The following is a 27,545-nucleotide window of genomic DNA, read 5'->3' as shown; positions in this document are numbered from 1 at the left end:
TGGCAGCAGTGCCAGGGTGAGGTGTTCTGTTCCTTGTGGGGTAAGAACTCAGGCTGTGCTGGTACGTGCACGCGTGCTGAGCGTGTCATGGAACATTTCACTGAGGAAAACAGCATAACAGCTTTCAGTACGATATCAGCGTGTTGACCAAACCTTCCTTACAAAACACCCCCCGAGTCCAGATACGCGTCAAGGTAGGTGTGGGAGATGAATGTGAAGTTCCTAAGTCTTTCACAAGTTTTTCCAAAAACAAAGTTATTGAACGGTCTGAAGGGTGTTTGTTTATGTGTTTTGTGTGTTTCTTCTAAAGAGGTTTTTGCTTTTCCCTTCCCAGTCAGTGCTGCCCATCCAAAATGATATTTTGCGTAAGAGATGGTCAGAATCCAATTTGCATTGCCAGGACAGCAAACTTCTCAGTTGTACCAGATTCACACTTTTAAAAATATTTGAATATTTGAAAAACCTTTTACCTAACAAGCTTGCTACCTCAGTTTAAAATACACTTATAACCAATTTGATTTCAGCAACTGGATTTGAGTGAATTAATGAACTATGATCATTTTTAGGCCAAAATAAACAACAAAAGAAGAAAACAAAAGACTTCACCTTTTCAGTAGCTTGTATTTCTAGCAAATGAACTGAACAAACCAATAGACCAATTGTTCTACCTGCAGCAGATTGATTTCTGAAATAACTTCACATATTTGACCTGAAGTGCTGTGAGAATCAGCATGAAAAAAACCACAGGCTAGGGATGTTATAGGATAATGTATAGGAAAGCTGGCTCCCTATTCTTGAGGTATGGTTTATATGGTGTTTTAAAAGACACAGTGTGTATATTTGACCCGAAGTGCTGTGAGACAATCACAGCTGATGCCATCTCAGTATTTTTTGTGTGTGTGTGGCTCCAGCCACACATAGATTCCTTATGGTCAGGTTAGATGGAGCCCCAGTTCCTCACTGTAATTCTTTACCTAATGTTAATTGTTTGAATGGGAAGCAAATGTGTTGTCAAAAGCACCAGAGTGAAAGCAGGAGGATGATTTGGATGGGGCGATGCTGTGAACTTTCCCCAGTGGCCGGGTTTTATTGAGGCTCACTGCAGTGTCAAGGCTGCACAGTGGGGACTATTTGTCACTGTCACTTTGCAATGCAGAGCTGCCTCCTGTTCCAAGAGCCCAGAACAGCCAGAGGGGGGACGGAGGGAGTACAGGCTGGGCCCAGCCACCCCCACCCACAGCAGGGTGCTGGGGTCTCCAGGGAGGCACGCTTCACCTCTGTGCTGCCATCCCAAGTACTTTTGCTTTGAGTTGGGTGGGCAAATTGCAGAGTGCTAGTGGATGTAGGGGCAGCAAACAGCTCTGCTTGTGGCAGGTGGGTTAAAGGCTTGGTGACTATTTCAGCCACACACTGAATTGTTGGTTACAGACTTCTCAGGGAACCAAAGCACAGTACTGTCCTGAGAGCTTCGTGCCAACAAAATTCTCTTCTCTGTTCCAGGGTTTTTCAGGGCAGTTCGTCAGGAACCTGTCAAATTTGGGAAGATAGGCGGGGAGACTCAGATTAACTACGTGCGCTGGTACGAGTGTGGCACATCAATACCTGGCAAGTGGTGATGCCACACGAAGAGGGTGCCAAGGCCCCGCTGCCCAGCGCAGGCTGCAGGAAGGCAACGCTTACAGGGTTGGCCAACGCGCGAGGCTTGTACCAGTCTAATGCCAATACTGCGTTAATTGTGTAATAGTGTAGGCCGCTTACTGTAGTTATCCAGTGTTACAAATTTGTTTTTAGAATTTAAAAAAGAAACACAGGCTAGGGACATGTTGTAGGATAATGCATAGGGAAGCTGGCTCCCTATTCTTGAGGTATGGTTTATATGGTATTTTAAAAGATACAGTGTGTATATTATTTATCACAGTGTTGTAATAAATGTTTAAGGCACAGATATGCCAGAGTTGATTATGGAATGCAATGTGCGTTAGTTTTAAATATTCACTGGTCCTGTAATGCAAGTGCCATAAGTTACCCATCCTAATCCATCTGTAACATCTCCCAGTCATAAATTATAGAAAAGATCCTATAATTTTTAATATCCTGCAGCCAGTAAACTTGAAGCACTTTCTCCTTACACGTTCAAACAGTTTATGCTCCTGCCATAATGCTGAGGTAGGTTGCTGTTTGTGCAGCTTTAAATGATAAAGTTCAGTGGAGTTTTCTTCCATGTTTGTTTTCAAATGTTTCAGCCCCAGTCAAACCATGTTCAGCCTGTCACTTTGGAGTCAGAGCCTGGCAGTGGCTGGCAGGGAGGGTTAGTGTTCTGTAATTGAAGTGGACAGGTACATATGTACATGGAATGAAAAAACAAAGCTGGCCTCCACAGCTGGGGTTTTTCAAGAAAATGTCATTTTCAAAGTATGACATTTATTGGTTCAAAAGCCAAACTGTGCAAGGGGACTTGGAAAGACAAATGAAAGAGGAAAAATAAACTAGTTATTACAGCATGATCAGGTTTATTTTATTTTAAAAGAAAAATTCTGGTTTAAACAGTTTTCATTGGGGACAAAGGGGAAATACTGATAACTGAACTTCAAAACTGCTTTACAGTTATTTTGATTAAAACCTCTCCCAAAGCTACTTGTTGTACTGCTTGACCATTTATGAACTAAATAAAGAGATGTAGGTTTTTTTAAAGGTGTTATTCATTACCTTACTAATGTATTGAAAAAATATGAACAGGAACTACCAGATCTATATAGTAGTCATTTATAGAAAATACCTTATAAAGTACATTGCAGGTACACTGTACGCCTAATAAAATATTTTTTAATCAAGTGGTTTTTTTCAAGTGTTTTACATGAAAACAAAGCTTAGTTTCTCTGGTAAATGCTGTTATTCAGAACAAACTGCTTGCTGGAACCAAGCCCCTGTTAAATGACCTGATGAACATGGGGTGTGTTCAAGGTCCAAGAGCAGAAATGGGAAGAGGTACAGCCACAGCTTACAGAGTACCTGTGGCCACAGCACTGTTTAAGGATGCTGAAGGTAGGAATATTTTCACTCAACTTCCTAATTTGTCTTTAGGAGAGCTCAAGCAGCTTACTCCAGCTCATTTTTTTTATTACCTACTTAGTTTTACATATTCCTAGAATCTGCAAAATGGAAAATATTAACTGGGAAAATGTTTTGCTCTCTGCTGTAATGTGGTCTATTGACTTCATTACAGCCCTTGATCTGCTTTTTCTTGGCTCAAAATTGAGTCACTAGGATTGCACTCCCACGTTCTTCTGGGTGGCAAAGAACCTGCGGAAAGTTGGGGTTTTTTTAAGAGCTCATTTTAAAAGTTACCCATTTGGACTAAATTTTCAAGTAATAAAAATTCTCTCCCACACCTTGTTAAAGCAAAATTGATAAGAGGCTTTAAGATTTTATGGATTGGTTTCTAAGAATTTGGTAAAAAGAGTCACTTGACAATTAATGACAGCAGACAGCACAAAACCACCCCCTGCTGTGAAACCTCTGTGAAAGCCATCTGCAGTCCCAGCACCTCTCCATTTACACACCCAGAAATCTGCCTCTCCTCCTACAGGAGGCTGCTCTTCACCACAAAGTCTTTGCACCCAGCATGCATGCTGGTTTTAGCACAGTCATCTTGTTCAGTATTACCTAACTTCTAAAATCAAGATCAGGCATTTCATAGATTCAGGGTTTTTATTAGTTTTTCCATGTGAACATTACAATTTATAATACATCATATCTAGTTTGACCTCCAGAATGAATCTAATTTAGTACATCATGGTATTAGTACAAACAAGCCTGATAAGTGGGCTAAACTTCCAACTAGTATCTTCATATCCTTCAGATAAGGCAAGCTAGAATGTCAATCACTTTACAGACATTTAAGTAGTGTTTTCCAAAAACCACCCAGCCCCAAATTAAACTAGGAAGCGAATACAATTTAAAGCAGGAAAGATTTGGTCATTTCCCTCCCCCCAGCAGAATTGAATTAACAGCTATAGTTTTGCCTCATTACAGTTTTGGAATCTCAATTAAAAATTCTGGAGTCTGTCGGGATGGAATCGCACGTGTCAGTCGCTGTCTTCAGGGCACGTCCTTAGCGGTAGCCGGGCCCGGGCTGGGTGTAACCCTGCGGCCCAAAAGGGGGACGGCTGCGGGCGTAGGGGTTGGGCCCGCTGGGCGGGGGAGTCATGGTGCTGCCGGGCGGGGGGGTGAAGCCGGGCCGCGGCTGGAAGGTGCCCGGGGCCGCCTGGGAGCCGCTGTAGGCCGCGGGCTGCGAGGCCTGCGTGGTGTAGGGCTGCGGGGGGAAGCTGCCCGCCGGGTACTGCGGCGGCTGCTGCGCCGGCAGCTGCTGCGCCTGCCCCGGGAAGGCGGCGGCCGGGGCCGGGGCAGCCGCCTGGCTGTAGGCCGGGAACTGCTGGGCTTGCTGCGACGGGGGCTGCTGCTGGCTGTAGCCTGCTGGAAAGGCAGAGAGCAAGGTGGGGTGAGAAGCACTAAGGAGCCCCGGGTGTCTGCAGAAAGACCTTTTGTTCCTAATGGTCACAGCGACAAACGCAAAACGATGCAGGAAGCACAGAAAAGGCAAACCAAGCGTGAACTGCGAGTTTTCCTGCCTTTCACATAAGCACACGGCCGGGGTTTTGGTGCACACCGTGGCAGCACAGCACACTGACAACAGTTACTATAAAACAGTTTCCCTGTGACTGACAAGAAATAAATTTTAAAAAAGGCAAGTAGTCTTTTCCTTAATATCACACAAAAACATAAAGTCTTCATTGGCAAATGAGGCAAAATTTAATCCTTTTCCCAAACAAAACCTCCAAATTAAACTGTCTTGACAATACTCTCACGGTTTTATATTAAAAAAAAATTGGTGAAATCATAGGTGTTTTCAGTTCCTTAGAGTTAAATATGAAAAGGTTATGTAGAACTGAACACTTTAGCACAAAACTTCCATTTACACATGTCCCAAATTTAATTTTTCTGTATAACACTAGCTTCCAAAGGGAATTTCTCTTCTCAGAAATTTTAAAATGGAACAAAGTCCTTTCATGAAGAAATAGCTACTTTTATCCAACACACCTGCAGCTACTTGCAATGAAACCTCTCCAGTGACTGGAATCCTGTCAGCATTAAACACCAGACACACAAATTATTAAAAGTGCACAGCCCTAAATGGAAAGAGTAAGGGTAAGAATGCACTGCAGTAAACTCACCTTGAAACTGGGATCAAAATTTACTCAAGAGACAAACCTCTGAAGGGTCCATTTTTACACCCATGTATAAATAGCCACTGTTGCCTAGTAGATCTACAAGAGTGGGAAGGTATCCTGCTCTTGGGGAGACATGGGTTTGAAAGGAGACAATACTCATGAGAACTAAAGCAACACAAACAAAAAGATCCTATGACTCAACATCTCCAAAGGCTGCTGTCAGGAAGTCCTCAAAGCAAACTCTGTTTCTGAAAATTAATTGTGAACTTAGTTATGACAAACAGAGGTGCCCAAGAGGTTTCTGGTGGCAGTTCATTCATACTTGACAATGATGTTGGAAAGCAAAACTCACATTGCACTACAGTTTTCACAGGAACATCAGTAAAATAATGGATTAGACAATGGTAGGATATGTCTAGAAAGCAGATTGGAATTCTTTTGTTTCCCCACTCAGTTTTTAAGCCTAAAGTGTCAGACAAGACCCTTCTACTTCCAATAGGCTTGCTACTTCTGAAATTATACCTCAGTACATCTGTCTCTGTATTCTAATTACCAATTTGGGGAGAAATCTGCAGAGAACAAGATTCCATTTAGACACTCAAACCAACGAGCTCTCACACAGTGCACAGGAACAACGTCTGAGGCACAAACCTTCAGTCCCAAGTATTCTAGGGTTCTTATCCAAGCTAAGCATGGAATTTCTTTCTGTGAGCTCCGCAAATCTTCTCATCTATATAGAAAGTGATGCACTCCCACTTTGCACCAAGAAAAGGTCACACTGGCTCTTAGTCACTTAATGGGAGTCCTTTGTTTAGTTTAAGGAGGATTTTTTAAAACAAGGAATGATAAATACTTGGTGTCATTTTCTAAAATTGTTAAGCAAAATGCAATTTGTTACAGAATCTACTCTAACAAGTTCATCCCTAAAACTCATCTAGATTATCATTCCTAGCATATACTATGCATTTCTAGATGCCAGCTGCTCCTAAAGGAACTGAAAGTTCTGAGGTCAAGTTTATTTTGGGTATACACCAAAGCAGCTTTTCATATTTCATTGCACATACACCTCTAGCGCACTAAAATATTCTTCTGCTGAAAGTCTATTGGCACCTTTACTTAAGGTATCAGCAAAACCAAAAACTAAAAAAGAAAAACTATCACTTGAAAGTTTCTCTGGGATTTATAGTATGTCTATTAGCCAAGGATTTATTGAATGACAACTACAGTGTTTGCACCAGTAAATTCTGGACATGGAGATCATTCTAGATGCAAGAAATAGGGGCCATCTTTAGACATCTTTGATATTTAAGGAAGCTAAATTGGGATGTTTAGTCACTTACTTGCTAGAACCCCATAACTGCAGAATATAATCCTGAAGGCTGCTCACCCTTTAGGTGATTCATTTTGCCTTTCTTTCTAACAAGGCATTCTGCTGATTTGCAACGAGGTCTGCCTTTGGTCACAATCAAGCAGGACTGAACTTTGACTGCATATTAACAATTTAAACAGCTACAGCATTCTCTTCCTGGCAATTTGTGAATTGTGCCAGTTCCCATAAGGAACACTGGCACCTGGGCAGCTCAGCACCTTGACCTGGCCCACAGGGTCAGGAAGTGAAGCCTGACAGGGTCGGGCACTGCAGGAGCTGCTGCTGCAGAGCTGCTTACCTGGGTACTGCACGCCGTACTGCTGCTGGGGCTGAGCCTGCGGCTGCTGAGCAGGGTAACCAGGCTGCTGGTACTGCTGATACATCTGACCTAGGGATTAAAAACGCATTTCGTTGAAGCCCAGTACCCTGGTGCATTACAGTGAACGATACCCTGACAGTTCAACATCACAGAAACAAACTCAGTGACATCAAAGTACAGATTTTAGTTTCTGAAACACGCTGTTCTGGCTAAATGAAGTTTATCTAAAGAGTTATGTGAGGCTTACTATGGCACATTTTCAGAGGCTGCCAGAATCTGCCACCTTAGTTAGCACTACTCTGGTGGGTAACAGACCAGGAATCTTTAAACATCTTCATAACTCCTCCAGAACTTACACTGTAAATTAAAGTACTTCAAAAGTTAAAAACATGTCCTCAGATTGTCTGTTTAGATTAGCTTTTTAAGACCATTTCTGCAACCAAGTACTGTAAGCAAGTGGTACATTATTTATGCTGACCACATTTTCCAGATAAGACATCCATCTCTTAGCATTGCCAAGTTTGCTTAAGAGACCCAGCAGTATACACCAGAAGCAAAAATAAAACCATATATTCTTAAGCTTGGTAGTCCAAGTCAGTGCTTATTTTTCCTACATTCACTGTTTTCAATTTCTTGGCCAGAAGAGGCAGAATATTTGTTTACACAACCTATGGGTCCTGTTGAGGCTTTATGCTTCTGCTGTTTTTCAATCTAGAAAGTCACAGTCAAAGAACAAAATCAATTATCTGCCAAAACTAAAGCTTAGCTGAACTGAAGCAGACATGGAAACTTTACTATTATGAAGTGTTACTGTACTATTATTCATTCTGCAAAGATCAGCAGACTGTATAAATAGACTGTAAACTCTGTGTTCAGAGCTGCACAGAGACAAAAGCAACTCGACTGACTCTGCTCCAAGTTCTCCCAGACAGACCCCTGTCCACAGTGATTTAAAGTAACTCCTAATTTCTTCTTTTATCTGTATTACTTGCAGCTGAAAGTAACAGTATTTTATATTCACACTAAGGTGTTTAGAATACTTTATAGTGATGCAGTCACTTAAAATATTATTTGGTGTGCAATTGTTGTGGGATGATGAGAGTGCAAAACACAAGGCTTGAAGAGAATTTAAGCCAGTTAGCTTAATAATTAAGAACTAGAAACTCAGAAAGTTCTGTTTATGAAGCTCATTTGACATAGGGAAGTTCTGGGAGAATAACCAGCAGGCTGCCTATCTTGGGATAGCTCCCCACAAGCTAACAGAGAGACCACACTGGCACCTGCTGGAAATCCCAGGTAAAGGGATAGTAAAGAAACAGCATGGAGTTTTACCAAAGGTTTCTGAGAAGGTTTGCTGTCTTCTCCAGGGCTGAGGTGTTAGTGAGGAACAGAGAGGTGCTCCAGTGCCATTTAAGAAAACATTCTTAATTTACAGCCATGAATACAGGCAGGGATACTCTGGGTCCTCACACACAGAGTCTTTTCTTTCCCTGGGTTTTTATTCTGAAAACTAGATGAGCTACAGCACTGATGTCTGGTTTTGTACTTAGCAGTGCTTACTGCAGTGAAAGGTCTGCCAGCATTTACCATTGTTCCCGTGTACTGAAAAAGACTTTTAGTCTGATTCAGAATACAGACCATTTACATATATTCACACAACATTCTTTTCCCTAGAAGATCATGAAGTGCTTATGGGACTGAGATTTCACATGTATTTCAGCAAAGACTAAAAAAGCATCCACATCTGTATATAATTGTTTCTTGTGTGTGCTTAGGACTGAATTTAGTGATAGAAAAGCACAGCACTGTACTAGAACATCTTTGCTGGATTAATTTAATTCAAATTAGTGAATGCTGAAAACTTCTCAAGGGAGGCAGCCCTTCAGTAGTATCAGCACACAGAAGTGAAGTGACTGGTTATTAGGTTGTTGCGTGTGAATACCAAATCATAATCATCACGGCATTTACTGGCAGAGAAATCCATTAATAAATAAACCCTGATACACCAGAATGACTGACACATGATTGCCATCACCAGTTTACTTTAATCTTCAAAGTACTGGGAAAGTGTGGGGGGAAGCAGAGCTTGGGGAGTTTTGGGGTTTTTATGAAGTGAAGTAATAATTTCAAACTAGTTTCAAAACCTAACAAGCCCTGCTGTTCACCAGCTGTGCCATTTATGTGAGTCCGTCCTGTTGAAAACCTAACAACCAAAACCTATCCAAAGTTCTGGCTGGATTATGGCTCTGTGGGGACAGCACAAGCCCCCAAATTGCCACTGGACTGAGGTGGTATCAAACCTCAGTGAAGTATAGAAAACTACACCATGTTTCAAAGAAAAGTCTTTGAACATTTTGGAATAAAATTGATAATTGCATTTACATTACCCAGCTTTGGTGAGAGACTGCTGTTCACCACATACATACCACGCACAGAATAAGCAATGTATCTCTAATTTCTAATGAACAAGGACAAAAGTTACTTCTGATCTCTTCCCAGAGACTGAACCACAGAGTGAAGAAAATATAATCAATACTTAAAAGATTGCAGTAGCAATAATAAAAACTACATAAAGCACAGATCAAACCCTTTATAATTAGTACTTGCTGCTACTATACTTTCCTTGACCCAAGTTTAGAAAAATCACTACATCTACTCTGATACATAAGCCTAGATAACATCTTCTCCCCAAGTAAGATGAGTTTTACTGAAACAAATACTTTTCCCTTTCCCTGGTGTTAGCAGCCATATGGGATTCCAAGCTGGTGCTGCTAGCACTTTGAAGCGCTTCACTTCTTGGTTTCAGTTCCAGTTTAACAGCAACACTTAAAACTTCTTACCTTATTGTATTAAACTAAAGTAAAAAATTAAATTCATAAAATGCAAGTTCAGTAGCTGAGAATATGGTTTTTGAACATTAAGTTTTTTGGCTGCCAACAGAAGAACCTGGAGCCTTTTTCTGCAAAAGTAACTTTTATACATAAACACCAAACTGCTCTATCTTTAAGCTACAAAGATGTCTCTTACTATAACACTTGACTAATGAGCAAGAAAAGGCTGAAAGCAGCAAAATAAGGGTTTCATAAGCTCCACTTCAACCAGCAGTATTCATACCTCTTCAAGTATTATACATAAGTACCAGCTGTTCAAATGTTGTGCTTGATCAAAATGTTACTTTTTCCCTTCAGGCAAGGCAATCCAAGTGAGTGTGGATACTGTGATCACTGTCTTACACTTGTCTAAGCATCAGTAAAGCAAGCATCAGGGGGCTCTCACTTGTGCCTACACCAGCATAGAAACAATTTTATATTATTCTTCATATGGAGGAAGAAGTAAAAAAGCAGGTTATTTCACAGACAGTTTAATCCAGAAGTGTGAAGGTCTGAAGGCTCAGCGCACTTAGAAAAAAGCGCCAGAAGAAATGATGCCCAAATGTAAGAAACCTCAGAATACATGAATTTTGAGAAGTTAAATAACTTTTTTTAATGTCATAGTGCAAACAAAACTGAATGTCAGTTAAGACCTTAACTTTAAAGGAGAGCTAGCTGAGCTCTCAGGAGTTATAAGGAACGACCATGTATTTAAGATGGTTATAGGGTTTAACTTGACTAGCACAGAGCCATACACAAAAAGGAAACAATGAAGTACTAGCTCCAGTCTGTTGGATAGAAATGGTGAGTAAACAACAGTTTTAATACATAGTAGACAAGTCCACAAACTGTGAATTGAGTGAAAACTTGACACAACACACAGTGTATGTATGACAAGAGCACAGATGCAAGCAGAAAACAGTACCATGAAAATTCTCTGGTGTTACACCACCCGCCCTTCAAACAGAGCCACTGCTCCACCTGCTGTTTCTGTAGGGAGCAGCACGGGCAGCAAGGACAAAAGCTGCTCTGCCGAGGGGCACACACGGATTGGCAGTTTGCTATCCACTTTGGGTCTGCTAATTCAAGGCAGAATCAGACAACATCCTTCACATCCTGGACAGTAGAAAAGCACCCTGCTTACCTTCCACCTGCCCTGTCTGTGGCTGTGAGCTGGGGTAGGGTGGCTGCTGTGCCTGGACCCCAGGGGGATGGGCTGCAGAAGAGGAGGAAGCGATGCTGTCCGGCGTTCCTGATCGCTCCTCTGCAGGGGCACTGGGTGGTCCTAGAGGAGCAAGAACAAAATACAGTATGTGAAATGAACACCAAGTTGGAATTAAAAAATTCTAGTACAAGATCCCTCCCTTGCAATGTTTTTAACATTTTTTCCACTTCAGATTTACACGTGTGTCATACCCAAGCTAAAACTAAGTGTATATTTACACACCTAAACTTTCATTTGAAAATATTGGGAGGGGCAGGCAGAGGGGGCAGAATGTTCCACCTATCTCTAGGTCACTCAGATTTCATTCTTCTGAGGAACCTGACTCATTTGTGAGGTAAAACCCTTCATGACAGCATATTTTTTCAACAGCTTCAAGTGTTAACCTTGCACGCACACACACTGAGGAGCTGCCACATTTGGACACAACACACCTATTTTTTCTTATCTGGAGGAAAGGCAAAAGGTTGCATGGAGCTATCCAAATGGATTAGCATCTTGCTGTGAAACACATGGACCAGGCCACAAAGTGTTTACTGCTAGTCAAATAGCACGTGAACAGAAAACCTCCAAAGAGGTGTTAAAATCACACTCCCAGACAGGATATGGTAGGCTTTAGTCTAAAAGCAATTGTCTGCTCTGCTAATTCTGAAAATATTCCCGCTGACACCCAAAGACAGCATGGAAACTGGGAATTCAAATTTTCTCTACATTAGTAAGAAGTTCTAAAACACACATGTGAACAAATATAATATACTACAATTTAATGCAAAATATTTTGTTAGAAACAAGGAAGCTTAAACCTGTATCTTTCCAGCTGTATGAATGCTAAGAGATACTACTTTCAAATTAAAGCACAAGTACTAGAACTGCTGCCAATACATAAGCAATTTTAAGACAAGTTATATTTACACATTATAAATATGCATCCAACAAGTCCCTGATTGTGTTTTCATGTTAACCTTATTAGGGGAAAGTTAATTAAATCTGCCTACTACTTCATTCGCATTTATATACATAACTGCAGGATTATAGCTTTAGAAATGGGATTTCTTATACCCTGCTTAAATGGTTGTCTGTGGAGTTCTTTGCACATTCAAAGAATGGTCAAGTAATTTCCCTCTCTCAGAAGAATTATGGAGACACAAATATTGAAATATCACTGATCAAAACCACTCATTCAAAAAATAACTTAAACTTTCTGCCAGTTGTGCTTCACTTGCTATTGCTTACTTGTTCAGATAGCCCACTGCAAGTTTTCACCTGGTTTGTAAAAGAACCATGCTGTGACAATACCCAAAATGTGCCAAGGAGGAAGAGATCACACAATAGGCCTGGTCCACAGACCTGTACTTCATATTGAAGTCAACCACTGTCTGTGGGTACAACTTTAGATACTGCACAGTCACAATCACACAGTGCAGATCTATTACTTTTCCTCCCCACTTTTGCCATGGCAGGCATACTGGAGGAATGACCTCCAGTTCCTACTGGTTTGCTCATCTGTATCATTACTTCACACCTCATATAAACTCACTTGCTCTGGAGATGAGAGTACACAGCAAATCCTGTTAGCTAACGGCAGTTCCATCCTCATGTTTCAATGAACCACTAAACCTTGCCAGGCCTGCACAGGTTCTGTGCAAAATCACTTCCCTAAGTTCTGCATCACACTCCTTATCACATTCTACACTGCTTTTCTAGCTTCAGTTACCCTGTCTCAAGTTGACAGGATTCATTTAGTATAGTCAGTTTCCATGTTTAGCATTCTATTACTAGGGCCAGCAGTCCTTCAGCTCTTCAAAACTAAATATAATTCAGACAAGTATGTTATTCCTTTCTGTTAACAGTAAAAACGTTGATTCTATTTACTTCTAAAATGAAACAGAGAAAAGGTGGGATCATACAACACATTCTGAATGACCCAAAGAAGCACAAGCCAAGAACATGAACTGCAAGATCAAACCTTAAAGCAGAGAGCAGTGAGTTCTACTATCATTGACAGATACCAATTAAGTTAGTCCACACAACAGTTTTAAGTAATTAAAATTTTTAAAAATGAAGCCATTTTGTAGTCTAAGTTAAAACACAATGCTAAAATCAACAGCAGCATTTCAATATTTTGTATACAAAAGTTAGCACATAGACACAACACCTTAACATAGCAAGTTTTAGAATTCTGAAGACACAGTGAACACAGAAGACAGCTTAATACATCCAACATACAAATGCTTTGTGACAAATCAAAACTGGAGCAATTGATTATGAACAGGTTTAGCTTTCCTTTTCACCAGCCACGTCCTTACCTGACACCTGATCATCTGTCAAGCCAAAGGCTGACATGACATTCTTGCTGATTTCATCCTGGTTCTTTAGCGGATCGAATGCAGACATGCTCGCTGCTATAACTTGAGTGGATGGCTTAACATTAGCGTCAGCAGCAGCAGGCTTTTCGTCCCTACCATCTACAGCATCTACAAAGCAAAACGCCCGGTTACCAGCTCTCCAGAACTGAAACACCAGCACACACACACACTGCACTGCAGCAATCGCAACACCGCACAGCTGGGGGGCTCTATAAATGTAACTGGTGGAATGTGCACCTTAGGACAGCAGTGAATAATCACTGACGGATCTCAAACTGGGATGGATCACAAAGCTTGGGTTTCTTTCACAGTTACTTAAAGATACACTAACACTGTGGACTATCAATATCATATATGATAGGCACAAAGCTCCTGCTTCAAACAAGTGAACTGGCCACAAAGAATCCAAAATTAGGAAAACATACATCATAGTTCCAACTTATAGTGTTTTATCATCTGCAGTTTCTGGTTTGTATTCCACCTTTCTCCACTAATCATTCCTAAGCTGACAGGTGAAGTTGAGCTCTTTGCAACTATACACGTAGCTGAACTGCTCAGAAGTGCCTTACCTAAGAGTTATACATTTTCTGTTAAAAGCAAACAACTACAGATAGATACAGACTGGCTAGTTTTGTTTACACTCTTAGATCATCACTCTAACCTCCTTCCAAGAAGTTTGTAACCAGAATCCATGGTATTCCACTGAAATTACAAATTGCATGAATTGTAGGAACAGGGCTGGGATTTTTTTAAGCAACAAAAGCATAAAATTTCAAAGTGCAAATACAAAAGCAACATTTCCTAAAAGGCAGGCTGATGTTCTCAGTTCACCTCTTTACTAAGAGCACTGTACTTCATGGCTTTGTGTCATTATTTTCTGTGTCCAGCTTACCTAAACTCTGTAGTTAGGCACACAGAGATACAGTATTTGCAGTACAATTGCCCTAAGCTAGGGGATCAATACCTCAAAACTGTGAGAATAAGACTTTCTTTCCCATTTTGCCCTCCCCCAAAAATCCTTTCCCACCCCTACCTGCACCCTCGTGCTGCTTACCCTGAGACAGCTCTGATGCTGGTCTGAGCGCAAAATGTGTGGATTCAATTTCCTAACCTGGCAAAAAAAGTGAATACAATTTTTGCTGAATTCACTTCTTACTGTTTTCGTGAATCAAACTTAGCAACACAAGATAAGCACCAGAGCTAGCCCAAAGTAAGCAGAGGGACTACTCAACTGCGAGCAAGAACTCTTCAGCAACAACAAACTATTAATTTGGCTAAAAGCCCTCAAAAGACATTGCTGGAGTTCACAGGTGTTAGTTACAGTGTTTTTGTACATTGCAACAAAACCTCGGATTCTGCAGTTTCATTCCTAAGTTAGTTCAGGGCTTTACTCCAGATACATGAACAAAAATTCTGTCTCTGAAATAACTAAAGCATTAAAAATTAGGTTCTGGGCCATCAAGCAACAATTAAAAATTATCCATATTTCACTTTGTAAACAGCACACCACTCTGCAAATCAAAGCAAACAGCTCTTTGCCAGGCTGCCTACCACTCTCAGGCAGGTTGGTGGAAAGCCCTGGTTCCGCTGGCGGTTCTAAACAGTCCAGTAAACGATTGACTTTATTGCGAAGTTCTATCAGCTCTCGGCGCAGGTACTTCACCTGGTTGGATTCTAGGGGTCTTGGCTGGCCATTCACTGCAAAACAGCAATTAGATAAACTTAAGACTGTAGTAACATCCAGTTTAAGATGACCAAAAAATTCCAACTTTTACTTGCTTGTAGCATTATCGTCCTTTGCCAAGTTTAAAGTGACAAAGTTTAGTCCACACAGACTGAACTCATTCTAGAGCTTACTGTTCCTTTAATATAATCTCAGTTCAGGAAAAGCTAAAAAGTATCAAAGTCCACAGTAAGTCTCTGCATTGTTTACTCATTTCCCTGAATATACCCTGAATGATGCAGTGGTTCTGGAAAGTGTCCCTTTAGAACTAACACAGTCCACACAACACTGCTGCAATTCATAAATAAGGTCAGTGTCCAAGTTAAAGGCTTGGAACTATGTGCTAAGTTATCTATGGTAGTTTGAAAATAAAGAACTTTTGCACAAAGGCCAAAGAATAAACGTTAACATCTATTCAACTCCAAGCACTAGTTTGGAGCAGTGTACCACTGTGTGATGTCAGCTTCAAATTCTCATGCACCTGTGAAGAAAACCCCACAAATGCTAGAGTGGAAGAGAACATGGAAAAGGGCACTAAGGAAGAAAGAACCACTGATCACATGTATATGCACACATGCCAAATACTTTAATGCTTTTTACACTTTGAGCAAGCATAAAAAAGCAGTAGTTTCCATTTCCATTAAGTTTGGAAGTCTCATGAAAAACATCAAGAGAAAGCAGGTATTATGTATTAACTCAGCAGTACCAACTTACTGATTGCATTTTCTTCACCTTCTGAGGTGACAATTAAAGTATTTTGTACCTCTCAGTGAAGTTCACTGCCCGAATTTTAATAAATATTATTTAAAAGAAATAGAAAAACATATTATTCTATACTTACCAAACAATGTCAGCTTAAGTATCCTACTGCATTGAATTGCAAAGGAGAGATCTGAGCTATCAAAAATTGTTATAAGATCTCCATCTGAAAAGAACAAGAAAAAGTTACATTAAAATCACAGCCTATGACTACTGAGCTTCATATCAGGACAGAAGTGTTCCTTCATTACTCAAAAATAACCTTCCTATTTGATTGTGAATTCACTAGAAAAAAATGTTTATTATTTTAGTGCAAGAAGCAGTGTGCAGAGAAATTGTGCCCAGAAGGTAAGACAGAAACATGAATGGCTCCAAAAGGGAATCTTCTGACATTAGCCCTTCGATGTTCCATATAGTTCATCGTTCTTTTATGTTTACATACAGGATGAAATATTAGAGCTAAGAGTTCATCAAGTCCAACACCAGGAAGAATGATGTTACCAGTTATAAGTGAAATGCCTACACCAAGTGGCTCTAGAACTGTGCTGTTCATGAACAGACAAGAGTCAGATAAATGGCACAAGCCAAACCCAATTCAATTTTTAAAAACCAAAATAAAATTTCAAATGTCTAGAACACTTCCTCAGGTACATATTCAGAACATGAGTTGCAAGACTTATCATTCCCTTGCTGAAAAACAAAGTTCATAAGTAGAAGTGAATAGTAAAGATCTCTCTCAGTTTTAACTCACAAATAAATACAAAGACATGAAGATGCCCAAATAGTGAGAAGAAAACTTCTCTCAAACAGGAATTTTACACAAAGTGACTACTCTTAGGCATGGATTTCTTCTATGTCACATGTCAGAGGATCCTAATGAATTTTGCATATTGGCATCTGTCCCAGGAACTATATTAGAACTGAATGGGATCATTTATTCTTAAGATACAAAGGGCTATGCACAAAGCACTGATCACTTGTAATCATATTAATCCTCAAAAGAGATACCAAATTCCCATTAAGTCTGGTCTCTCACGATTTTTGAGTCAAGGAAAGGTATCTTTGCTTACTCAACAAAACCACAACTAAAACAAGACTATTGTCTTTGGCAGGACAGATTTTCTGGTGTTTAACATGTTCAACAGGTTCATAGCTTAAATGAACCCAAGCTAAGCAGCACAAAGGAAAGAGTGAGAGCACATTATCAGGAATATGTGTACTGGCACAAGGGATAGCAGGAACACTTCCTGCCTGATCAGTTTCATAACTGAGGTGAAACACCACCGAGTGAAGTTCCACCTTGAAAAGCAACAGTGTTTAGATAAATGCCACACAGCTTGGAACAAAGCCAACTCCAGGCTGCCCAGACTCCTCCACAAAACACTGTAGCAAGGGGGCTCTGTGGACAGACACAGGAACACGTTTTTCATTACAGATTACTGCCAAAAAATTCTGAGTGTATATAAATTCCTTACACATTGGTGACAAGGGCAAACTGTATCTAAGCTACGCTGAAAATTTTCAAAGAAGATAATGCTTCAGTATGAATAGTAATAAAACACATGATATCAAGTAGAAACAGCTCAGAATTTGAAGAACTACATATTCTAATTTTGTCATCCCTGACTACAAGTAACACCTCTGCAAAGGAAGGCTTTCTTAACTACTATTAGTAACACCTCAATAGTGCCTGTCAGTCTTCAAAGAAGGTGCTTTCTAACAAAATGAAGTTACTAACACTAATAAAGTGATGGCATATAAAATAATTTTCAAGTTTTCCTGAAAGAAATAGTGTTGCCTCCCAAGTTTTTTTTTTTATGTCCTGTTTTCACTTTCACAATCTCAAAAGACATCTGTTGATAGCAGTATCAGTCAGGGATTTTCTCTCTGAGTAGAGACTGGAAAGTCTCCAGAAGCAAGGGCTCCAAACCCCACCAGGCAGCCTGTTCCAGTGACACACTGCCCTCCTGGCCAAAACTCATGCTCAACCTCTCAAACTGCAATTTCTGGCTGCTGCCGCCTGGTGCTACTGCAAATTGCTCACATTCAATGGTCACACTGCACTCAATGCTCACATTGCAACTCCCCTTCCACTGGTTCTGCCCTCAGCCCCCTCTGCAGCACAGTGAATAAGCCCAGCTCCCTCCAATGCTCCCACCTGCACGAAGCCCCTCCCTGTTCTCACCACACCCTGCTAGACCCCTCTGCAGCTTTCCCAAGTTCTTTTTGTCCTGGAGTGCACACATTAGAAGTGAGCACAGACATGCATCCTCCCTGGTGCCATCTCACCAATGCCAGGAAGAGGAGGCTCCGTGTCCCTGTTTGCCATTATGATCCATAACAGGACTTGGACAATCAGACTACCAAAGTTAAACAGATCTTTTTTTACTTTGGCAGTAAAGAGGGGTGTGATGAGGTGTGTGCTCCCTCCAGCTCAACACTTTCTCCAGCTTTTCAACAGCCTTTCCTAAATGCTGATATCAAAATCCACCAGTGTCTTAACACAAAGCCCTTCTATTCCCTATCATCATGCTAACACAATAAATTATAATTACTTCTCTTAGCAATCCACAAAATTGGTAAACCATCCTTTGATGCTCTTCTGTCATACCAGTCAACAGTCAGATTCACTGCCTGAACCAAGATGCATGTTCTTAGCAGTCTATTCTTCACAGTGAAATCAAAAAGCACATCAATACACATGGCTTACATAGATTAATGTCACCCAAAAGAACTGGGATCATTCCATCCTCATTCTCCCTCATCTATTTTAACCTTTAGGTTGAAGGCATTAAGAATAATGAACAAATTTTCTATTTTAAATTGTTAGCAGAAAAAAAAAGGCTGACAAGTACCAAGTACAAAATCTTGTTAGATGCATAAAGTCAGTTCTATGATTCTTATTGACAGACATCAAATTATTATCCAAGTAGAGCATAAGCTAGGATTCATAAGGTATATGTCAAGCCATAGAAGTGTCTGACAATTTAAGTATATTAGATATAGCAAAAAAACTCTTCATCTTCAGGAAGCTTAATTCCTGTTACCATGACACGGATAGAATTACAGCATGTTAATTATTTTCTGTTGAAAAATAAAACATACTTTCCTTTATTTTCCCTTCTAATCTTGTTATTTTAGAGATTTATCCTTTTCATTTTTACAAGGGACACTGCTTTCTCTCTCTACAATTTCCCATGTACCACATTCTCTGCTATGCCAATTCTAACTTTTTTCTTTCTATAAACTAGTGACTCCCTTAAACTAACCACTGGGCTGCAAGGTATTTCAGCATTAATGCTGCATCACCATGAAGTATTCATGATATTAGAAATCTGACTCATTCCTTCGCCCTGCCAGCTGTTTCCTCATCTACTAAGCTTCATTATCTATTAGACTTATCCACCCTTTTATTTCTCATTTAGTCCATTTTTGAAAAAACAAAAACAAACCACAAAACCCTACACAATCAAAAAACCACACTACATCAAAATGTAGTTTTCCTTCACTCTAGTAAATTTACCAAAGGCTGAGAGATTACTGACTAGCACAGCAGCTTGAATACATGCAGCATGAGTAAACAATCTTCTATTACAAGGTAATGAAGAGCAAGAGCAAAAAGGCCAATCTCACATTACACCCTGTTTTAAATTCAAGCATAACTTAAAAAAAAGTAAAGTTCCTCTTATTGGCTCCATAGGGCCTTTTAGCATGTGTAACTCAGTTACAGGGTTTGTTTAAGATGCACTTTTACTCTTTGATTCATACAAATTCACTGCTGACAGTCCTCATTATTTTGTTTGGGGTTGAGGTTTTTTAGCTGACATTGGGTTATGTGTGTTCAAGAACTTTAAACAGCATATGAAAATTGTTTCACATCTAGCAGAGCAATTTCCTTAGCTCAGGAGTTCAAAAGCTTGAATATAAAACTTGACTTCACAAAGCAGCATTCAACCTGAGGCTTCTTTTCTCTGGTAATTAATAAAAGCGCCACATAACCTAAATATAATGTAGGAATATGCAGGGGTAGGTGAAACATTCTTTGGACACTGAAAGACTGTGCATATGAATTCAGAGAAGACACAGATGGAGGTTATGGAAGTAGTGGACATTGTTAGACCAGTTTAAGGTATCTCCTCATAAGAGATCCAGACAAGCATTCCTGCAGATCTGCAGGGATAAATGACAAAACATAAATTGCTAAAATGTATATATTATACCTATTATATACATTATCTAATGCATCTAATGACTGAAATAGATTTAAAGAAGAATCTTAGCTTAGCTGAAATGAAGTTAAGGATGTAACAGCTCTCATATAACAAGCAAACTGAAGCCTTGTTAACCTTTTCCTTGGTCACGCACAACTCTGATAGCAAGAACATTTATTTGTTTAGAGTAGTGCTGATCAGCTACCACACAGTTTACAGCAGTGATGATCAGCTAGCACAACACACACTGAAACCAGAGTGGAATAGTAGTACATTCTGTGTGGTGGGTTACCCTGGCTGGATGACAGCTACCCACCAAAGCCACGCCATCACTCCCCTCCACAAGTGGCCAGGACAGAGAACAAAGGACAAGGTATGAGATAAGAACAGGAAGAGATCACAAATCAACGACCCTCATGGGCAAAACAGACTCAACTTGGGGAGATTAACTGAATTTATTACCAGTCAAAATCAAAGCAGGATAATTCACTTTTCAACCCCTCCTTCCTTTTCAGCTCTATCTCTTCCTCCCTAGTGGTGCAGAGGCACAGGGAACGAAGGTTATGGTTTCTGCCACTGCTCAGGCAGAGGAGTCCTTCCTCTGCTGCAGCCTGGGGTCCATCCTGTGGGAGAGTCCTCCACAAACTTCTCCAATGTGACTGCATCCTGGAGCACTTCCTGCCTCCTCCTTCTCCACTGACCTTTTTGTCTGCAGAGCTATTCCTCTCATGTATTCTTGCTCCTCTCTTCTCTGGCCAAAACTACATCTGTGCCATAACTTTTTTCCCCCTTTTAAGTATGTTACCACAGAGGCATTACCACTATGTCTGATTTAGCCTTGGCCAGTGGCATGCCTGTCCTGGAGCTGCCTGGCTTTGGCCTCCCCTGTAGCCCCCCCACTACCAAAACCTGGCCATGCAAATACAATTCTGAGACAAAGAGAACTAAAAGTGAAAGCAGGAAGTGTCTAGACTGTGAAAGACAACCAAAGAATGAAACTGTAATTACTGTCTCCATCGTACATCGTTATCTTATTTTGAATAAAACAGAGTAGTATACACCAAAACCCCCAAATGACCATATTTTAAAGCATGGGTAAGAATGCAAAAAAAACCAAAGTAACTAACTTGATTTAATCTGATGTAAAAGCATCCCATCTCCTTTCACCTTTCTCATTTCAGAATGGAAAAAATGTGGTAAGAGGGAAAACAAAACAACCACAAATCCACTGAGCTCCTTCTAACTAAAGATCAAAACCCAAGGCATACACTACTTACAATTTTGATATGAAGCATCTCAAAAATTTAACGAACCTCAAAAAAAAGGTCTCAGGCGTGAAATTTTATTGCTTAGATATATGAACAAAAGCTGACATTATAGGCAGCACAAGCAGCACTAAAGTTTCCTAGGGCTATAAAGAGAAATGAATCTGAATGCTTCAGTAACATGGCACTTTTTACTGTGCAACAGCATAATCATCAGTCTTTAAGAGACTTTGGATTTTATCACTTCATTCCAAGTTTCATTTTATGTTGTCCCAAATTAAGTAACTTATTCATGTCCCATTGACATTCAAAGAGGAAAAGCCCTCCAATCATAACTTTTTGTTTCTATGCATCTCAAAGGCTCATTCACTCCTCATTCTGTGGAAGTCCTTAAGGTTATGTTTGTTTTAACACTAATGATCAATATTTTCTTTGGAACAACCAATGTGCAACAGATTCAAATGGTCCCAGAGAGGAAAGATAACTTTTAATGCATTATTTCAAGTTAAAATTATTTTTCTAATCTTTACTGATGGAGAAAAACAATCAAGAATTACTACCACCTAGATCAAGTTTTCGGTCTTATAAGAACTTGTGTTAGGTCATACATGTTAATTCTCTTTACACTTTCAAAACCACTGAAAACTCAAAAGAAAATGATAAAATGAATGAACAGATGAGAACCTGTAATCAACTTCTTGCAACAGCAAAAAGTGCACTTTCAGAGAGAAAAATTGAGGAAATATTTCAGGAAAGAAACAGAAGAAATGCTGTTAAGAGACCATAACAGGAGATAATGAAATACAGCTTCTATTATCTGATCAAAAAGATTTCACAAGAAACCACTTGCATTTGCCCGTGACATTGGACAGTTCTAAAAGGTGAATGTCAAAGTTTCTATCCATTGATAAACCATATCAGAGCAACAACAGCCAATTAAACCTCAACAGTAGTAATTAAACCTTACCTTCATCTTTATATTTTATTGTGACTTCATCATTGCTCAGAAGTTTTCCTCTAAAAACTCTTTGCATCATTAGCACCAATTCATCATAGGTGATATCTTCATTATGAATAGGGATTCTCCTAATATCTTCCCCAAGCTGAGCTTTGATGATCAGCTTCCCACTTAAGTCCAGCTGCCCATTCATGGTGGATTCCTTATCACCTGCAGACCTATTAGCAGCAAAACATTAAGAACATTTCAGAAAACTGAAGTGTTAGTTATTTTAATCTATCTGATGACAGTTCTGAAGCTTTACATTATCATCTAATTCGATTACTTTTACATGCCCCTCCCTTATAAAAAAGAACAAATGGCTTTTTTTTTTTTTCATTTAAGAAAAGACTGCCAGAGAAAATATGTCAAAGATTTCAGGCTCTAAGGTAGCTTTACTAAGGGGATCAAGCTGAATCATGCATGATTGTCTAAACAAAGAAGTGCAGAGCTAAACATTGGTTTTATCACACGGATGATCAGAACTCACTGAAGGTTCCTCTCCAGAAAGGAAGATACCCAATTTTTTAATTTTTGAAAACTTTGATTGGGATATTTTAACCAAGATTTTAGACTTTTAAAAGCAGCTCAATAGACCACACATTAGCTACTCATTGGGCTCAACACATGGTCACAACAGTAACCACTGTTACAACTGTACTGTTACAACAGTAACAACTGTTACTCTCAGTGTTTTAAGAGGTGACCAACTGTTCCAATTGAGTATCCATCTTGTGTCCTAGCAGCACACAGCATATACTTCTATATCTTTAACATTTTAGTTAAGAAAATTTAAACATTACTACTTTGTATTACGCATCTCTCATTTAAAAACACAAAGGCTTTACATTTAAAAATCTGAAACTACAGTGAAGTTACTCAAAAAAAGGAATAAGAGGGGAAAAAAACACAAAAAGAGATCCAGGTAGTTAGTCAAATGTCCCCTCCTGTTTTCACTGTTTTGGACAGGGCCAAAACAATACATCTGGAATGAGGGGCAACTAAAGAAGCAGTTATCTTAACGTTTGACATACTGGACATCTGGACACTTAACATTTGACAATTACTGGACATCTTAAAACACAGGCAGCCCATATCCAAGTCAAGATTTCGGAAGCCAGATGCAGGCAAGTATATTGTTCATTCTCTTGCACAAGAAGAACTCTCAGAGACATGCAACTATTTTTCTTTTACCTTAAAGGATGTTATAACCCAGTGCCTCATGAGAAAAATGAATTTTGCTATAGTCAGTCTATTTTTGAAGTACTGCACTGAAAATTCTCTCCTCTCAGAAAGAAGACACTCAGCTAAAGCCTTTAATACACTCCTTGATGCACCTCTATGTTTCAGTGACAATATTTTGCATTAAAAAGATGGAGCATAATATCATCTTTAGACTGCAATTAAATTTCTGGGGGCGCTGGTAATTAACTTAATACAAAGCAAAGATTCCAGGCAAAGTTTAGCCCAAAAAGATACAAGCAATTATTGATCAAAACTCTTCTCATCACAAGTAACAAGAGGTAGGTGGATACAGCCTAACTGCAGGGAAAAGGGACCAGCAATTAACAAAGCCACCTTGCTGCTGAGGCACTGTGATCAAACTGAGAGGTTTATAGTACTGTTAATGCTCACTAATGCATTATTCAGCTTTTGCAACAGAGGAGTCTTGACTGCAGGCACATCAACCCAACCTAATTAACTCTAAATTACATTTAAAAGCATAGGGTTTTGCACAAGTTGGTTGTTGGGATTTTTTTTTTTAATTTTGGCATTAAAAAATAAAACAGTATCGACCCACAGGTTTCCTTCAATCTCCTTTCCAAAAATATACATTTATTATTACCTTGTCTGTTTAGTGATGCTAGATTATTGGACAGTTTTCCCACCTCACTTCAGGGCAGAGTTAGGATAAGCCGCCATGCACTATCAATGCAGGGAACAGGAAGCTGCATCAGAAAATAAACATATTTACAGTCACACTTCCCTGGAATGACACAATTCACATCAATCTTTCACTTTAGAACATCTTAGTTAATATACCCAATATAAAAAACCCTTGCTTTATCCATAATGTAACAATCAGATTTACACTTTTGAGTATTGTAGAATTTGCATTCACCTAAAAGAGATCTCAAACAAGACTTCTAATTTTGTAAAAAAAGATTTTATTTTTTTTTAATTTTCTAATGGCATGTAGGAATTCCTAACAGCAATGTATTCCTTTCCAGGACTAAGATCAAGAGATAATTTAGCATACAGAACAGTCCAATAGGGAACATCCCTGGCTCCTCCCTTTTGACCCCATGGGTGTACCCTCCTGGCGACTCCTCTCTTTCACATGCACAGCCAATTTCAACAATCCATAATCTGATTTTTAGATGATTCACTGCTAACCAGAGAAAAAAAGTAGGTTCCCCTTTATTCACATAAAGCTGGGCTTCCCAGCTCACCTCTTTCAACTCATCTGGAAGTAAAGTAGAACATACAGGATGAAGGGAGAGAACAAGCAGACCCCAGAAGAGACACAAAGCCACTCTGGTCCTCAAAGGCTGGCAGCTGCTCCTCTCATCCTGGGTAGGAAATGCTCCCCTTTAAAAAGGGTTGTGCCTGCTCCTGACAGTGAGAGATTGTTGTGACACACGAAGCAGGGGAACACGAAGAGACTACTTTTCTGATGCCTCACTCACATTTTATGAAATAAGGCATGAAGACAGCATCCCTTTAATCCCAGACCTGCTACAGCTCCAGGTAAGTTTACTGCACTGGATAAACACATAATATTTATATATATTTTATTTTATATATATATATATATATAAAAATATTTATTTATATTTATTTAGATAATGCATCTAAGAGTGCTTGAACCAAAGAGTTCATTTAGCTACTCCCTCACCTTGTTTAAGCGTTAGATCTGGGCACTGGTTTTGCTTCTTCAGCATTACAATATTTGCTACTCAGGAACTGTTAACAGTAAGAACTGAACCTCGTCTCTAAGTCCTAAACATACACACATTTCGGTGGACACAGCTGAACTCCTGTGGCCTTTCAACAGATTGAATGTATCGTTCATTTCTTTGTGCAAGGAAAGGAGCTACTGTAATGCCTTATTTACCCACATTACTCACAGAAACCTGCTGTCCATCACTGACTACGAAAAGGCAACAGGAGAATAAATGCACTTTTTTGGGTCTAGCTGTTCTCCATTCTGCTTGAAGGTGTCCAGATTTAAAGACACAGATTCTAAACACAGGAATTGCTTGCAACTGTTACAGAAAACCATGTGAAATACTCAGATTGCTGACTTACATAGCACTAAAGCTTTTTCCCTCACTGTGACACAGCTGAATGGATGACTCCACTGAGAGAGTTTTACAGAGAACACATCCAGAACGCACACTAATGAGCTTTTTAACAAAATCAGAGTCTACTTTCCTGGGGCGGGGAGGAAGCAACCAACCATTTACGTCTCCATCTTTCAGACTACAGGCTGCTTTCCATAAGAATCACACTGACATCTTTCTAACCTTCCTGGTGTACCACTTGCATTTTGCAGGTACAGACTTTTCCTCCCCTCCTGGCTCACTTTCCATTCATATCATGCACTAATCTAGGTGGTGCATGTGGACAGGGATTGCCCAATCTAGGCCAGTCACTTCAGGGTCCCCTCTAAAACCAGCATCTCATGACCACGTTGCATTTCACTACCTTTTCTGCGCAGCAGCAGAGAAAAACAGCCTTGCCCAGGCGAGGGAGGGACCGACACTCCTGCTTTAATTTTTTCTGTCAAAACGGGGTTCAGGATTAGAGTGACGCCGACAGAAACACGAGCAAGCAGGAGTGTCTTCCAAAAGCCACCCGAGAGAGAACCATGAGTTTTCCCAAGGCAGGCGGGGGGGTGACGCGAGGGAGCGGAACAGAGAAGAGCTCTTTTCGGTTTTCTCCAGTTCCCATTCGGGCAGGCCCGGCCCAAAGGGGACCAGGAATCACAGTCAATCCCTGCCTAGCAGCGAGGAGCCCGCAGCTCTTGCGGCTGGGTGACCCAGGAAACAGCGGGCCGTGCAGGGGCAGGGATCCCGGGATCTCCCGCTCCCCGGGCCCAGGAGGCCGCGGCCGCTCTCCGCCTCCCTCAGCCGCGGCCGGGGGGACGCGAGGGGTCTCCCGGCCCCTCCGCCAGGGGCCGCGTCGCCCCTGGCACCGGCGAACGATGGGGCCGGGAGGAGGGGGCGGTGGGCTCACCCCAAACCCAAAGCTGCCCCCCTCTCCCTCCTTCCCGCCACCTTCCACACGCGGCTGCTCCCGGGAGCAGCCCCGGCTCTCTTACTCTGGCTTCTCCGCCGTCCCGCCGGTGCAGCCCCCCCGTCCAGCCCCAGGAACGGCCGCCGCCGCCACCGCCCGTACGTGGCAGGGCAGAGAGAAGGGGCCGGAGCGAGGCCGGGCCTGCGCGAGCCGCGCGCGTGCGCGCTGCGCCGCTCTGGGCCCCGCCCCCTGCCGGCCGACATGGCGGCTCCTCCTAACCCGCTGTGCCACCTCAGCGCTGCCGCAGCGAGGCTGCGCTCTCACAGAGGGCTTCTTTCGAAATATGAGCCTCGGCCTTCGTAGGCTGGCGGTGCTCAGATAAAAAAAACGGGCCGTAAAATTCTCCTGTACTTGTTAGACTTGCTAGACACCCACACACAGTCATTCATCCTGGTCATTCATCGTTACTCTGGTAGCCGCACACACCCTCACACCCTCTCACTCCCTCCCATACTCCTCTGTCTTGCATTCAGAGCTTGTCCCCTGTAATATATGTAATACAGTAATTCATGCTTAAGGGAAGAATGTATAAAATAAAAATTGTAAAAAGAATCTAACATCCAACAAGCCTCTGACTACGAGCAACCTGGATACAGATTACTACACTGGAATTAGGAAACTCCTGGTGGCAGCAGGAGAACAATGCCTCGCTTACTAATGGAGATGGGCTTCCTCCGGAGCCACCAGGGAACACCCAAGGGTGATCATCGCTTGGTAGATACCATCAATCAAGATAACCGAAGAATACGCAACTTCCCCTGACATGACCAGCGCTTGCTACTACTCAGGAAACAGCCATTGTCCAGCCCTGCACAATGAAAGAAAATTTCATACATATGTGGGGTTACAAAAGAAACCGGGGCACCTCTGCCTCAGGCATAAAAAACTGTATAAAAGAGCCCTGCTGGAAACAG

At 40.9% G+C, this 27,545-nt stretch overlaps 2 protein-coding genes across 3 annotated transcripts in view; one reads left to right on the top strand and one right to left on the bottom strand.

Annotated features, from left to right (window-relative positions):
• The window catches only part of ABI3BP (ABI family member 3 binding protein), a 137,219-nt gene extending 134,388 nt beyond the window's left edge, over positions 1 to 2,831 (top strand). The window contains exon 61 of the mRNA XM_066572001.1: positions 1,501 to 2,831. Within this exon, the coding sequence (XP_066428098.1) occupies positions 1,501 to 1,616 (116 nt within the window). The 3' untranslated portion in view covers positions 1,617 to 2,831. The remainder of the gene's footprint in view (positions 1 to 1,500) is intronic.
• Positions 2,488 to 26,771, bottom strand: TFG (trafficking from ER to golgi regulator). Of its 2 annotated transcripts, none has more exons than XM_066572002.1 (9): positions 26,657 to 26,771; positions 24,176 to 24,278; positions 22,300 to 22,508; positions 15,939 to 16,022; positions 14,926 to 15,072; positions 13,315 to 13,482; positions 10,931 to 11,071; positions 6,896 to 6,985; positions 2,488 to 4,473 (listed from the first exon to the last, which is right to left on the bottom strand). In XM_066572002.1, the coding sequence occupies exons 3-9, from the start codon at positions 22,481 to 22,483 to the stop codon at positions 4,112 to 4,114; spliced, it is 1,176 nt and encodes a 391-aa protein (XP_066428099.1). In that variant the 5' UTR covers positions 22,484 to 22,508; positions 24,176 to 24,278; positions 26,657 to 26,771; the 3' UTR covers positions 2,488 to 4,111. The 2 variants fall into 2 exon arrangements, with proteins under 2 accessions (XP_066428099.1, XP_066428101.1); XM_066572004.1 differs by having other exon boundaries at positions 2,488 to 4,470.
• Between the last annotated feature and the right edge of the window lie 774 nt (positions 26,772 to 27,545).

The sequence above is a fragment of the Molothrus aeneus genome, chromosome 2 (genome assembly GCF_037042795.1).
Source record: "Molothrus aeneus isolate 106 chromosome 2, BPBGC_Maene_1.0, whole genome shotgun sequence".
Classification (NCBI taxonomy): domain Eukaryota; kingdom Metazoa; phylum Chordata; class Aves; order Passeriformes; family Icteridae; genus Molothrus; species Molothrus aeneus.
This window is presented reverse-complemented; position numbering and strand designations above follow the sequence as displayed.